At 42.9% G+C, this 16,579-nt stretch overlaps 1 protein-coding gene across 1 annotated transcript in view; it reads right to left on the reverse strand.

The window, feature by feature from the left end:
* Positions 1-16,579, reverse strand: part of PLCE1 (phospholipase C epsilon 1) — a 386,628-nt gene that overhangs the window by 256,117 nt on the left and 113,932 nt on the right. Inside the window, exon 2 of the mRNA XM_019502605.1 lies at positions 2,953-3,241. Coding sequence (XP_019358150.1) covers positions 2,953-3,241 — 289 coding nt within the window. The remainder of the gene's footprint in view (positions 1-2,952; positions 3,242-16,579) is intronic.

Below are 16,579 nucleotides of genomic sequence, written 5' to 3' on the forward strand. Positions count from 1 at the left end.
GTCTGTTTTTTTGCACCGGTCCTGGAAGCACTGTAATACCAGGTCAATTCATGGAGTGGATGGAGCAAGCTCCAGTTCCACCACCCAATACCAAAAAAAAAATTTGCTCAATATAGACCTCCTATGGAGGACATATTAAAGACAATCACCTGTCCTGGGAAGCCCACCTACGCGGTCACAGTGCTTCCCCTGCCTACCACAAGAATAGGTTAGTGCATCCCATCTGGTTAAGATATAAAGTCCATTGTGTTTAGTCCCCTGCAGGACCAACTCTTTTTCAAGTCATGGTGAGCCACTATATCAAATACATTTCAACTTTCTCTTCACTCCCACAGCTGAGCTGTGCCTTTCTTTCCCATTTCCAAAGATTCCGGTTTCTTCACCAGCTTAAATATCTAGCAAACATCACCAAACTTCCATGTAGCTAAAAAACTCTGTCGCCCCTTCTCGCAGCCTGTTGCATGTGATTAGTGTGGCCCTGCCCTCTATAGGGTAGAGACAGACCAGGCAGCCCTGCACCTCAACTACGTATAAAGTTTTGGTGGGTCCCAGGACTTGTGACGGTATACCTGGTTCCAGCTGCAAGTGGGGGGCTAATTAGCAAGTGGAGACTTTGTGGGATATCTGGAGTACAGACTCATACTAAGCAGCACCAGGCTGTGGGGTTACAATGGCTTGAACTGCTGCTGACTCTCCAACCCAATGAACTATATGGTAAGACATGAGCCTTTTGCTTCTGAACTAATATCATGCCCCAAGGCATATGCTCAATGGGAGGGCAGAAAAAGAACTTCAGGGATGCCCTCACAGCCAGCTTAAAAAAATGCAACATCAGTGTCAACTCAGGGAATGCTATCACCCAGGACTACTCCAAATGGAGGAAGAATCTGTTGCAGGGATCTCAGTACTTTGAAACTTCCCAACAACAGAAGATGGAAAAGTGGGAGCAGCAAAAACAGCACGTCATGGACCAAATCAAGAATCCAGCCCCCTCCACTCCTCCCCCCAACATGGAAACACATGACAAAACTGCAATCCTGGATAGGCCTCATCAGCCATCTTCAGACACACAGATAAGAATCATGGAAGACAACCATCCTTAACTGTGAGGGATTCCCAAAGACTATCGTGCATAGTTTGTACTATGTACAGTTAGTTACAAAAATGCTGTTCAGCAGTGTATTTATGGAGTACCTATGCTGAAACTTGCAGCAGTTTGCAACAAGTTAGAATGCATGAATTCTGGAGAAATTTATCCATAGTAATTTTCATATATGCAAGTTACTATGGATATATTTATTGTGAAGTCAGTGGTGTTTTTGTCCCATGCATTTCAAATTAAAAAGTGAGGAAGGGGAGTAGGCGACTGCTGTGGTTCTGACTCCAGATAAGGGCTGGTCAGGCCCACCTCTTCCTCTCTTCTTCCCCCTGGCGCTTACAATGTGTGTACAGCTCACTTCCTTCCATTGTGCTTGGAGAGGGAAAATATCTTGAGCAGGGTCTGACAGTGGGTGGAGGAGGAGGAAGGCTACAGGGGAAAGAAGTGGGAAGGGCAGAGGGCAAAGGGGCCACCTGACCCCTGGAGCCACTATTTTCCTTGCTATTGCAGTGGGAGGGGACGGATTTAAGGCAACTGTCCGATATGACACCTGGAAAATTAGAACATATTTATCATTTTTTCATATCTAGAATCTAATTATTGGGAAGTCATCTTATATTCAAATAAATACAGTAAATTGAGTTTGGAAGATTCTGGTTCTGCTCCCAATTCTGTCACAGATTCCTGCATGATTTTGGGTAAGCCTCAGTTTCTGTGTACTTCAGTGTTGCAAATCTCCATTAAATACTTACTTCTCTTATACAACAACATGAAGATAAAGCCTCTAAGGGCTTGTGTACATCTGGAAGCTTTTAGCGTGTGAATTTGAAATCTAATAACAATTTCATACCAACTCCTCATGTGGATATGCATATTCAATGGTAAGAGTACCTTTCTGTGTTTTACCTTAATGCAGTTCCAAACCTAAGGCCTTCTTACTGCAAAACCAGTGTGGCAAAATGGGAAGCCAGTATGGAACAACTATTCCAGAACAGTTTTTCTGGGATACTTTCACATACAGACAAGCCCTGATATATCTGGCGGGCTTAAACAATACATAGAGGAAGGCCTTAAAAAAAATCAGTAAATAAATAATGATCTGTATACACTTACTTCGCAGTACTATGTAAATAATAAGGACAACAATAACAATTAAATATTACAGACACTTGTCCAAAGTCATGAGTCCATTCAGCTCATAAATAGGAGCACTTATCTAAATATTTGATATTAAAATATAAAGAAATATTTATCTTCTTGACACAATGACATAAACATTAATCATTTGGTGGAGACTGGAATACTTCTAAAGAAAATTAAAAATTAAAGTTGTTGTGCTTTTATAAAATAGAATATTTCAATATTACTAGTACCTTTAACTTTTCACCAGTGTAGAACAGATTGTCATTTCTCTACCAATTGAATCATATAGAAAGCACGTAGTATTTTTTGTATCTCTCTGTTCCACATAAAAGAATATAAAGTACAGTGCAAAGATCTGCATTCTATAGAACAGGGAGGTCCAGTTTCTGAGTGAGTACCTGGGACCACACACTATGTAGGCCATCAGGCCCCCACCCCTGAGCCACATGGGCAGTGTGGGCTCTCCCTATTCCTAGCCATGACCCCTACAACACATGTGCCCCTGCAGGTCAAGCCACAAGTCCCACAGGGGTGGGGGCAAGAAATAGAAGCTGGGAGATGGAAGGGGTGCAGCAGCAGCAAGAACAGTGGGAGAAGAGGCGGGTCAGGTCACCTCACAGCTCATCAGCTGGACGGTCCTGCTGTAGAATATATAATTTCTGTAGTTCAAATGATCGTGTGAAAATTCAAAACAATTAAATCTTAATTACCTTTAAGCATCGCCCTTCCAGCTGATCCTCCCAATATATTTAGAAGCCCACTTCTTGCTCCCAGTGATGTAGTTGCTTCTAGTAGAGCACCAGTAATACTGTTAGAGAGCGAAGTCCTGTGTAAAGTGGTACGGTATTGAAAGTGAGCACCTTGTACACATGTTTTTATACAATAGCCATCATCTTTGCATCTACAAACTGTATTTAACGTTGGAAGCTTTCTCAGAGGATAAGGAAAATATTTAAGAGTATCTTCTGCTTCCTCTTCTTCTCTCACTGCACTGAAGATCTGTAAAAAATAAAAATGTAGTATGTGTTAGTTCAGTTAATTATGGTAATGAGTTGAACCTGCTAAAAAAATACCATCCTAATTTCTTATAAAAGTTCAGTGGGCTTATAGAGCAAACACTGTACTAAAACATTACATTTATGCATTAGATGGAAAATTCTAAGAATCCATAATTGATTTGTAATCATTTTATTAGGGATCTTAAACTGGCTACTTAAATAAAGGTGTTTTCTAATGGGGTGCTTTAAAAACAGTGCTTTAAAGCCTTCTAATCAAACAGGTTTTAATGACTGCTATATTGTTGAAGTATAACACAAATTCAATCAGCATTTAAATGAAATATAATTAATATTATTAAGTATACTATTATATAAGACTAGACATTATGTTATGTTGTCAATAAAGGCTTATGGATATCAATAACAACAGCACAGCAGTTAAAAGTTTGCTTTTTATTTTGAGAAGTGAGATTAAAATGGATTAAGACAAATGGTTTTAATCAATATGAAAAATATTTCAAAATATCTAGTCTCAAGCTTATTAGTCTACGCCTAGCATATATACTGGTTCCCTAATATTGGTTTAGTACTTTTTTTCAAGTCATGTTCAAACAGTAACGAATTTCAGTCTGTGGCTTAGCAACTAAGTAATTTTTGTTTAGTTTATAGAGCTAATAATGGTCAAAGTAAAACGCTGCCAGAAATCTTTTTATGTAATATGTAAGGGAACACTTGATCTTTTACTTTCTTATATGGTTAGCTTGCTAATTAATGTTAACAATTTACTTTAATGATTTAGTTTCTGATATTAAATAGTGTGAATTAGATAACCAAAAGTTTATGTAGCAAAAGCTCAATTTAATGCTTACCTGTATTGATGGTAAGATACAAAACACATAGCAGTATGTGCTATTTACACTTTTGCAGTTAAATTAGTAATGCTAGTTAAGAAATCTACTCTATTTGTCATTGTTAATTCCAAATTCCACATTTAGCCAATTTATAATCAATTGAATATAATCTTATAAATAAAAACATAACATAGACTAAGGAGGCAGTTTTACAAGTATGAGACTGATACAGACTTAGTTGTTTTCTTTTTAATAAATTATTACATTAACTTTGGTTCTCCTTCCTCTCCACCCTCTCAGATGGTCAATTTTGATAAGCCTGGAGGCAACCTTTTCAGGCCCCACTTCCTGCATATTACTCTCACCAGACTCTTCCATCATTATCTTCAGGTTTCAGTGTAAGAGTATTGAGGTCAGGTACTTGACACTTTGTTTCTCCTTTTCACCAGCAAATCTATTCAGATTTTTTTTTATTTATTGTGTTACCATCTTAGGCAAAGTGGCTGCTTCTCCCTGAGCTATACTGGGCCTAATTCTTCCTCTTGTTTTCTCTTTTGTACAGTTATAGAAATCTGAAATAATAATGATATATAAACAAACCTTGATAAAGACCTTTGAATGCTACAGAAGTACAAAAGGAATATGGTGATGCTGTGATTCACATTTTCCCCTCCCCACAACTGCCACAACTAGATGAGCTCTAGATCAGTGTTTTTCAACCCATGACTCACGACCCAAAAGTGGGTTGCAAGAATATATGAAAGGGTCACAAACAAACTTTAAAAATGGATTTTCCTTTAAAGGAGAAAAACGTGGGAAACTGTGGCTTTTCCCTTGCAGGCTGTCAAGAGTTCCAGCCTGTAGCGGGCTGCTTGGGGCTCCCCCTGCCCAACACACCCACACCATGCCCCTCACACTGTGGGGCCTGGTGGTGGGGGCAGCAGGTTGGGAGTGAGGGGCATTGGGTCAGGACTAGCCATCGATGTTTGCAAATGGGTCCTAGTACAAAAAAGATTGAGAACCACTGCTCTAGACGACTTCTACAAATGGCTTACATGAACTGCCCTTGTGTGTCACATTTTTGAACCTGGAATTTTTATGTGATTTCATGTTACACTTACTGATTAAAATACTGCCAATAAATGTGTGCACAAGGTTTTGATTTACTTCAATGGCATCCCATGCTCTATTTTGTTTTTAAATATATTGTAACAACGAGGAATGAAACAGTAATGATCTGTCTTTTATTTCTTTATTGCCATTTACCTTGTCATGTGGCATTATGAACACAGTTTTATAATATTACAGCTGGACTCAACTGATAGGTATGTTCATGGTTATAACATGCTTAAAAGTCAGTCTAAAAGTGATTTGAAGACATGCATAGAAAGTTATAAATTAATCTGGTAGTATTTTTCTAACACCTGAAAGCAGTCCTGCAAGTTCTTCACTCAGGCAAAAATATATGCTGAAAGCAATAGAAGTTTTGGCTACATGCTGTAAAATTTAGGAACCAATTAATATAATAGAATTCACTTTGAGTCCTAACATTTGGGCCTCAAATATAATGCAATATCTATATATATAAAGGGTTTCGTCCATCTGTCTGTGTCTGACTGTCTGCCCATAATGCTCTTGGAGTTCTCTGACTGGTTGTCTCAGCAGACAATCACAATGCTTCCTGAAACAAACAGAGTGCTCCACACAAGCAGAGTGCTCCACGAAGTGCCGCCATGACAGCAGGGATGGATTAGGGGGATGAGGCCAGCAGCGCCCCCCCACCCTGCTCCTTAGAGATGGCAGTGCCTCAGGGTGCTGGTAGAGGGAACAGTCAGGACAGAGTGCGACAGCGAAGTGCTGCCATGACAGCAGAGATGGAGGAGGGGCGAGGCCAGTGGTGCTGGCCTCACCCCCCCCACTTCATCCCAGTAGTGCTCCACCGTCCCACTCTGTCCCCACTGTTCCCTCTGGCCCTGGAGGTGGTGCAGGGTGCTGGCAAAAGGGGACAGAGGGGACAGCAGGGCAAGCCTCCCTCCTCTGCTCCTGGGAGGCAGCAGCAACATGAGGTTGTGGGTGGCGGCACTCTGTCCTCGCCCCCCACCTCCCTGCCATTTTTGATGGGAAATTTGTTAGTACAGGAGTATAAATATTTTGATCTTAAATTTTTATCCACAGCATTACAACTTTTTGAAAGCAGTTCAATTTGAATTAAATTACAGTAATTCACTTAAATAGTAATATAATGAATGACTCCTGGACAGAAACTGCTATGCTTATTAATACAAAATATAAACTACAAATTTCTCCCTATGGATTTCCTCTTTTTCACAACACCATGAGTGTAATAGGATACTGAAACACAGGCATGAAAGCCTGTCAGCTTCCCATAATGTATTCTCCCTCAGCATATTTTTTACTTTTTTTTTAAAACAAATAAATTGCAGCACTTAGGTTTTAACAGGGTCACTTTAACAGCAGCTTTATGAACTTTATGCAATCTATAATAGTATAAAGTTAGTTTGTTCAGCCATGGCAAGCTTGAACATCAGGTCCCAGTCTACAACTTTTCATAGTCTCTGGCAAGGAAGAAAGAATCAAAGAAACCAGGGAAGAAACCCAAGAGGGAGCTTTGTCTGGATAGGATATGTTCAAAACATAGCCCTAGCCTCCCCCTTATTCCAGTGGTGGTATGGAAGAAGGAGTTAAGCATATACCACACCACTCCCAAAAAATGCTGGATCCACAGAGACATACCTCATCTTCCTAGTTTGTTTTAAAATATGTTTAGTTAATTCAAATAATGTAATATCTCAATACTGTAGTCACCTTCCAAAATATTTTTAAAAATAGGTCTGCAATTCATAAAGGCATGTTTTGTTGCCTATACTAAACTAAAGTTTCTCTCAGCTGCCAAAGCAAAGAAGCCATTTGTTGACAGAAATGGGCGACAGTGTTTTGTTGGGGAGATTATATATAGAATAATGGTGTTAATCTCTATTGTATAAAGTAGACTTCTGGGCCCTGACTCTCCAAAGACTCTGTGCTTCATATAACATTTTCAAATACTGTCTGTTTTGATGTGTTAAAGCACTGGAGGGATAACTCCTGCTTTAAAATACTGACTGGTGCTATATATACATCAGGGGTGTCAAACTCACCTTGGCTTTCAGGCCAGATCTGGATCACAGGGGCTCTTTGTGGGCCAGGTTTGAACTGGGGCAGTGGCCACAGTCACTGACTTGTACACATGTACATTTCTAGGACCAGATCATTAGTAATATGAAAATGTTTGTGCATTTTATGTAATCAGTTTGCATGTTTCTTCTAGAAACTTTTTCTGTTGCTGATATTAGGTATCAATAACTAAGTCCTTTATTTTAACCAGAGTTCTGCTTCCCCATAACGATATAAAAGAGGCCCTTTAGTTTCACTTATTGCTCTGTTTTCTGAATACCCTATTTCAACAAAAGAGGCACACAAGGAATATCATGGACTTAAATGCTAGCAATATGCAGTTAACTTAGAGCTTTATAATTCTTTCACATAAAATGCAACAGTTTCCCAGCTATGCTAATACCCAAGTATAACCAATACCCACAAGATAATAACTGACTAAATGTTTCCCCAAGCAAAATAGAAGTGATATTGGTAGAAAGAAAAAAACACTTTGAATACCAGAGTAATATTGAACTGTGGGCTCCCATCCTCAGATTGCCAAGTTGGTATATAGCCTAGATGCCCTTTTGGACTTTTTATTGTTACTGAACATCCTAACAGAAAAAGCCAAAACCAGAACCTTCTGGCTTGGGAGTTGGCAACCTATGGCTAACAAGGCAAATCCAGCGTATGGCAACTCAGGGAGTCAGAAGCACACTTCAGCCAGGACAGCAGAAGCAGCATCTCCAGGGTCCTACTGCCTACCATGTTCAGTTTATTCCTATTGCTGAGGCAGTAGCAGCAACAGCACAGGAGGCATCTCCTGGGTCATACTGCCTGCTTTCTTGGGTACTCCCTCAGGGGGGTGCAAGAATTTGCTCCCACAGGCCACTGCTTGCAACACAGCCCTTGCTGCAGGCTTCAAAAGTTTGCCAATGCCTGTTCTACTTGGCTAGCTACAAGAGCATGGTCCATTTAGACAGGTGTGAACTTCACTATGCTGATCCATATTATTCATGATCCCTAGCTAGCTTGACTGCTATAATTGGAAAGTAATATAATGGGCTGAAAAGGGTTCCATCTGATATAAAAAGGTTACAGTACACATACTAGCAATGGCTCACAAGAACCCATGACTACAGTGTTTTAGACACTTTCTTGGCTTCTTATAAGCTTCAATATCAAACTGAAGTTTCAAAGCTGTCTACTGTATGAGCCTGAGATTTCTCTCACACCATGTACCACCACCCTTCAGTTCCTACATGGACCAAAGAGAGAGTATATAGGTCAAAGGGCGCTGCAATACTACAAACACTTTTTTATTCCAAATTATTTACCTACTGAGTGAAAAGATCACAGATATGCCCACAGTATTGGATGGTAGTCTGATCATTCTTGTTTTATTTATGCATTTATTTATTTATTAGATGTATATGTCACCATTCCCAACAAAAGCTCAGAACAGCTTACAGTAAGACATGGAATAACTTACAAAAGCATATAGAATATTAAGATAAGATATAAAATGATGTCTTAATTTGGCCTCCCTTGCTAAATGCCAATTTAAGTCTTATAGCACTTCTGGAAGATATTCAGGCTTGGGCTCTGATGAGTCTCAAGGGGAAGGAAGTTCCAAAGCTAAGGACTACCAACAATGACCTCCCACATGTTTTCGCCAAGCACACGTGGTGCATTAACGATACTTGCAAGAGATTGCTTTCAGCTGACCTTATGGATCAGGATGGACCATAAGAGAGAGTGATCCCCTATATATGTAGGGCACAGACCATTTAGGGCTTTCTAAGGTGATAGCAGGCTATAACTTTCTTGTAATATTTCTGGTTTAAATAGGGTTGCCAACTCTGACTGAAGCTATTCCAGGAGGTTTATTTTTCTAACATGACATAATGTCATTAATATGGGTGCACCGATAGATAGAGATTTTTGGGGCAGATACTGATGGCCAATTTTTAATGAGCCATATCAGCTGATACCAATCTGATTGTGATATGCAGCCAGGCAGCATGGAGAGCAACATCTGGCTGGTAAGTCTGTGGTGGGGGAAGGGGCAAGGGAAGGGGCATGTGGGGGGAAGATCGAGGCCCCTGCGGTGAAGGAGGAAATGGGGCTGGGGCTGGGGCAGGTGCTGCACAGCCAGGACGAAGCACGGGATGGAGCCATGAGAGGCTTCTTCAGGGGGTGTGGGGAGGGGAGTAGCTCCTGTCACTACACACACCCCGGGAGGGCATGTGCCCCCGGATATCTGCATGCAGGGCAAAAGTGGGCTGCCACTATGGGCTGGGGCTGGGCTTGCATCGAGCTCTTCCTGGTGGGGGGCTGGGCCACGCTGTGCTCATGGTGGGCGGTGGCAGTGCTAGGAGGGGGGCTACAGGGTGGGGGCTGCAGCCACCCCAAAATTCGTTGTAGCCCCCCCTCCTAGTGCTGCTGCTGCCCACCCCAAGAATACCCCCAGCCCAACTCCCCTGCTGGGAAGAGCCCAGCACCACCCCGGCCCCAGCCTGCAGTGGCAGCCCACCCTTGCCCCACATGCAGATCTGAGGGCACATGCCTCCCATTCCCTCCTGGGGTGCATGAAGCAGTGGGAGCCATGCCCCTGGACGAGCCACTCATGGCTCTGTCCCATGCCATGCCCCTGTCCCTGCCCCTGCCCCAGCCCCACTCCCTCCCCAACTGTGGGGGCCTCAATCTGCCCCTGCCATGCCACTTCCTTCACAACAGACTAACCAGCCAGACCTGGCTGCTCTCCACAGTGCCAAGCTGTGCTCCTAGCCACCTGCATGCTGCGCTGTGGCTGCAAGCCTGCACAGGGCATTTATCAGTGACATTATCAGCCACATCAGCCAAAAAAAGCTGATTTCCAATACTGTCAATTTTCCTTATATCAATGTCGATCCAATATGGGACTGATGTATCAGTGCACCTCTGGTCATTAATTGTACCACTCAACCTGTTCACAATATCAATCTCCCAGATTGCTTTCAATAGTCACTGAGAGCTCAATGCCAATTCCAGTAGACTCCTGGCCAATCTGGGAGGGTTGGCAACCCTAGGTTTAAATGTATTCATGCTGTAAAAATTTTGCACGTTTCAATTTCCTTGACTAGCTTGCACACAGGGGAAAGAAGGGTTAATTGGCGGTTGACCATACATCCCAGTTTGGCAGGGACAGTCCTGGATTTCGTAGGCCATCTCAGCATCCTGGCTAGTTGGATGAAAATTCAAATAAAAGTCCCGGGGGGGGGGGGGGGGAGGGAGAAGGCAGGGTCCCAGATTTCCTTAAAAATAATATGGCCACACTAGTTAAGTAGTTTTCTACTTGTAGTTCACAGAACCCTCCCTGAAGGTCCCCAGACTAAGTCTAAGGGGTCCATGAAAGATAACTATGGGCAATCAAAAGTATGTGAATACCCACAATTACAATTCAAAGGGGTCTGCACCTCCATTCAAAATTTCCAAAGGGGTCTGTGCCTCCTTTCAAAATGTTTTAGGGTTCCACAAATAAAAAGGGTTGAAAACCACTGCCCTAGTTAATTGGGTCCTTAGTAGGAGCTAGAGCTGCCTAAATGCTAGATAAGACCTCTAACAACAAAGAACCGAATAACCTTGTTGACACTTCATGTGGATTCCACACTTCAAGAAAGATGTGGAACACTGTAAAGAGTCCAGTGGAGAGCATCAAAAATGACTGGAAGTCTACGAAACAACTTATGAGGAAAAGTTGAAAGAGCAGAGATTATGTAGTCAAGAGTACAAAAAACCGAGAGAGGAGTTGATAAATCTTCAAATACCTGAAGGGTGATTATAGGAGAAAGTGATAATTAGTCATGTTAGTCTGGAATCCAGGATTGTCTGCAAAATAAAAAAGCCAACCACTTAATAAAAATAAAATGCTGACTCCCCAGTGGGAGCCAGAGGTCCTCACTGCCACTGCAGCCCAGCCTTGCAGCCTGTCCAGAGGCGAAAGTGCCAGCTGGAGGGGCAGCATGAAGGGCAGCAGATTCCTCCTCCCTTCCCCACCAAAGCCGCTCTGCTAATCAGAACTAAGGGGCAGGGCCACATGAAAGGCAGATGCCAGTCAAGATGGCAGCAGACCCTTTACACCTCTCCCCCTATGCCAATCAGCTCTGAAGGGTGGGACCACCAGAGCACATCCACAAAATACCTGAGGAATTTGCTTTTCATGCTGCGACCAACCTGTGAAAATTGGTAAGTCTAACCATGATTTAAGCAGACCCCTACTTAGGCCTCTCTGAATGAGTTTCTAAAGTACCATGCCTCCCTACTCTTCTATGTAGAAGGTGATATAAGCTATTCTCTGTGGCTGCATTGAACGGTAAAGGGAGCAATACTCTTGAACAGGAGCAAGGAAAATTAGGGTCGTTATTAGAAAGACCTTTCTCACTATGAGGGTTTTTAAGCATTAGAACAGGCTACCCAAAGAGCCTGGGTGATCTCAGGTGTCATTAGACAAACACTAGTCCAGGATGGTTTAGTCAGGGATGGTCCTGCCTTAAGCAAGGGGTTGGACTATACAACTTCCAAAGGTCCCCTCCAGCCCTACTTTTCTATGATTCTATAGTAAAGAAAACAATTTTAATATGAAATTACCAAAAAACATAAAAGGAAAACTGATTTCCCACTATAAAATAGAATTGAATTTTTAAAAAGTGATAGAAGTCAGGAATTCGACCAATACAGTCACAGAAACAAATCCATATTTGGAAAATAACTGGTAAGAAAAAGATCATTTTGCTGTTAATAATGAATCCAAAAAAACATTAAACAATTCAGCCTTGTTTCCAGTAACTAAAAATGGCATTTGCAAGTGAGCATACTGATATACTTCTTTACAGTGACAACAGATGTATTTCCTTAAATTATTCTTGAAAAATTAACTATAACTACAAATTCATTTTATCTTGGCCTTGAAAGAACTGAGTTTCTTTTTCTTAATTCTTATTTTTCTATTTGGCTATAAAATTATGAAGGAGATTCTTACTTTTTCACAGAAATGGTATTGTAGGCATGCCATATAAGAGAAGCGGAAACTTAAACAGTGTTTCAGTCGTTAGTGCTATGTGATACAACTGTCAGGCAAGGTTTTTTGAGTAGATGTGATATCTTTTATTAGACCAACTAAGTAATTGGGAAAAAGTTCTTTGCAAGCTTTCGGGTGTAGTCACCCTTCTTCAGGCATAGGGAGTCTCTGCTGATTTGAGTCTCTTGGAGACTTTTCTTGGAATCTCAGAACAGCAGAGACTCCCTATGCCTGAAGAAGGGTGACTGAACCCAAAAGCTTGCAAAAAACTTTTCCTGAACTACTCGGTTGGTCTAATACAAGATACCACATCTACTCAAAGAACCTTGCCTGCCTATGTCCTTAGACCAACACAGCTACAACAGAAAACCTAGCAACATGTGATACAACTGATGTTCCTCCAAGATGATGCTGAAACTCACAGCATTGCCACATTCAGAATATAGATAATGAGGCTTGTAAGGAGGTGCTCCAAATTTCAACAACTGGAAACCCAGATGCAGGCAGTCAACAGATGACAGTGTTCCTGGCTGGGAGCCAGCTGTACGTGATAACTCACTAATGAGGATGGAGCCACCAGGAAGCTTAAGTACTCCTGGAGGAAGTGCTAAGGGAGGAAAGGGTATGTTGTTGTTCTGAGGTAGAATTTTAGTGTTAAGATTGTCTCCTGTCTTATACATGAAGTAAGAGTGAGAGAGCTGGTTTGCTTGCCTGTTCTGCTTATTATGGAAACAAAATTACTGTGTGTAGAATAAACCGGTCTGAGAATCTGAAACCAAAGCTGACTTATCTATCTAAGGCAGTAGGGTCAATAACCTGTTTATGCTCTTCAGAAATTGTATTTCTTTCTTGTTTAAAAAAGCTTCCATATGACTTATGTTTGTTAAATTAGTTTTTAGCTGTCTTTTTCATGTTTTCTTTTCTTTTTTTTTTTTTTTTAGCTTAGGACCTTGGGGAAGGCAAACATTTTGCCAAATATCTAACAGCTGGTCCTTGTGTAAACCCCAGAACGCCCTGAAACAAGAAGTGGTTCAAGATGACTCTGTATCTTAACACAGGGCACCTTTTTTCTAATTTCATAAGGGTACATAGTATATACTAAAGTTCCAGGTAAAACAGAGTATACAAAAATGTTTCTTACCACTATATGATGAATAAGCAATCTTCTGGTTGGAAGGCTCAATGATACATTTTGCAGAAATGTTGCTTAATATCTTTAAAGTAGAGGTTCCCAAACTTGTTCTGATTGTACCCCTTCCAGACTTACCAGCTGCCGACATACCCCTACTAGCATATGTTTTATATTTTAACCCCTTAATGCCAGTTATTATAATAAAAGTTAAATCTGCCATTACATAATTTCTCCTGTGTGCCCCCCAGAGATGCACCAAAGTCTGGGAACCCCAGTCCTAAGGCAAGGGTGTCAAATTCACCCAGCCTCAGGAGCTGGATCTGGCCTGTAGGGCAGGGGTGGCAGAATGTCAAGGAGTTGCAGGGATTAACACAGCTATTGCTTGCTATGCTGCTGACATGCATTCCCAATGGAGCTCCACACCCTGTACATGGCAGGCTCTATATCCCCTGCTTGCCCCCTCCCAAATTCCCAACCCCTCTAGATGCCTTTTGGGCCAGATGATGTGGCTCTACAAGCCAGATACAGTCCATAAAAGCTGTGTTTGTCAAGCTTGCCCTAAAGTGCCCAAAATGAAGTGTTCTAATATAATAGTTCTAAATTCAGTCTGCACGCTACACTAAGATTGATTTATTGATTGATGACAAATAACATGACATTATCAAGACATTAATACATTTCTGTTGTTATATGTGGCAGGCTGTTTTGTTGAAATATTTCTGATTTAAATGTGTTCATGTTGTAATGCTGCATGCTTTAATTTCCCTGACTAGATTGTACTCCTAGAAAGAAAGGTCAATAAGATCCTTACTAGGATTCAGAACTGCATGAAGTGCATCTTGTCTTATTAGGATTCAGAACTGCATGAAGTGCACCTTGACAGACAAGGTTCTTTGGGTCAATCCAATATCTTTTATTAGACCAAGTAAAATAGTTGGAAAAATTCTTCTTTGTAAGCTTTCAGGTACAACCACCTTTCATCAGGCTGAAGAAACATCTGTAGTTGGTCTGTAATCTTCCTGGATGGAACAGAATAGAAGCCAGAGGGCAGTATGCATGCAAGAGTGCCACTCAGTGAGAATGCCAATTGAGGCAGTCAATGGGTAAAAGACAAATGGGTGGAGTAGGGAGGGGGGAAAGGGGAATGCAGACCTACTGATAATAATATAGCCAGTAAACAGTAGAGAGATTACCCGGGGTATCAGATGTTAGGCAGATTATAGTGTGTCATAAATCCAATGTCTATATTGAATCCATGAATTTCTGTATCCAGTAGGTTGATGAAGTGAAGTTTGTAGGCTTGTCTGCAAAAGGTGTTTTGTAAATTCCCTTTGAGGCTGGTAAGTCTGTGGGAGGGAAGGGGCAGAGGGAGAGAAGGGGCATGAGAGGGGTAGATTGAGGCCCCCCAGTGAGGCAGGGAGTGAGGCTAGGGCTGGGGCAGGTACTGCACAGCCAGGGCATGACAGGGCAGGGTGCGAGATGGCAACAAGGCTCATTCTGGAGGTGCATATGGGGGAGGAGGCTTCCACTGTAGTACACACCCCCAGGGGAGGCACGGGGGGCACATCCCCTCCTGAATCTGGCCACAGGGCAAGGATGGGATACCGCTGCATGCTCAGGGCCAGACTCTTCCCAGCACTGGGGAGGACTGGGCCAGGGTTGCACTCAGGGCAGGCAGGGCAAATGGCAGTGGTGCTGGGAGAGGGGCTACAGCAAATTTTGGGGTGGCTGTAGCTTCCCCCATAGCCCTGCCCCCCAGTGCTGCCACTGCCCACCCTAAGCATAGCCCCAGTCCAGCCCCGCCACTGGGAAAAGCCTGGCCCTGAGTGTGCAGCAGCAGCCTGCCCTTACCCTGTGCACAGATCCAGGGGGGTACATGGCTCCCATGCTTCCCTTGTGGGTGCGCACAGTAGCAGGAGCTGCCTCCTACTCCCTGCCCACTTCCCCATGCCTTTGGGCAAGCTGCAACTTTGTCCCATGCCCACCCCACCTGTGCAGCACCTGCCCCTGCCCCACTCTGTCCCTCATCATGGGGGACTCAATCTGCCCCCCCATGCCCCTTCCCCCCACAGACTCACCAGCTAGATACTGATGTCCAAGCTGTCAGGCTGCATACTGACCATCTCATACTGATCAATATTGGCCGATATGACTTGTTAATAATCGGCCATTGGTATTGCCTCAAAAATATTTATTGGTGCACCCTTACCAAAAAACTGCTGCTTCTCAGGTTTACAACTCTTTGTGTGCTTCTTCTCAGGCATGTATTCTAAAGGTTGAGTGATGTGAACCAGTCCCCTGAGGCATGAGGGTATTATTGAGTATAACCATTCTGAACTTCAACTTGCATTTGAATGTGTAAAGCTTCCTATGTTTCAAGTGGGTTTTTCTGCTGCTTTACTTTATGATATTAACACATAATTGCTATAGAACCCCCCTTCCTACTGAGGAAACTCTTCTATCATTCCTACTGAGAGGAATGAGAGTACCTCTTGTCAGAAGGGCTTCCTGAGAAGTGGTCCTAAAGCAGCATAGGGAAGCAGGATACTGAGTGAAACTAGATTAAGTACTTTATTGTGATGGAGTGCGTGACCCTAATGCAGGGGTGGGCAATGTCTGGCCCGCAGGCCAAACTGGGCCTGTGCAGGAATCCATTTCATAGTTTCATAGTTTCTAGGGTCGGAAGAGACCTGAGTAGATCATCTAGTCCGACCCCCTGCCATGGCAGGAAAGAGTACTGGGGTCAAATGACCCCCAGCAAGGTGTTCAACTAACCTCCTCTGAAAGACCCCCAGGGTAGCGGCCAACGCCACTTCTCTTGGAAGTTGGTTCCAGATCCTAGCCGCCCTGACAGTGAAGTAGCGCCTCCTGATATCCAGCCTAAATCTACCCTCTACCAGCTTGTGACCGTTATTCCTGGTCACTCCTGGTAGTGCTTGGGGGAACAGGGACTTCCCCAGTGCCTGCTGATCCCCCCTGACTAGTTTGTAACAGGCCACTAGATCCCCACCTCAGCCTTCTCTTCTGGAGGCTGAACAGGTTCAGGTCCCATAGCTTCTCCTCATAAGGCCTGCCCTCCTGCCCCCTGATCATACAAGTGGCCTGCCTCTGGACCCTCTCCATGTTGTCCACATCCCTCTT

This window comes from Gavialis gangeticus, unplaced genomic scaffold (genome assembly GCF_001723915.1).
Source record: "Gavialis gangeticus isolate Ggan-Ray unplaced genomic scaffold, GavGan_comp1, whole genome shotgun sequence".
NCBI classification, from domain to species: Eukaryota; Metazoa; Chordata; order Crocodylia; family Gavialidae; genus Gavialis; species Gavialis gangeticus.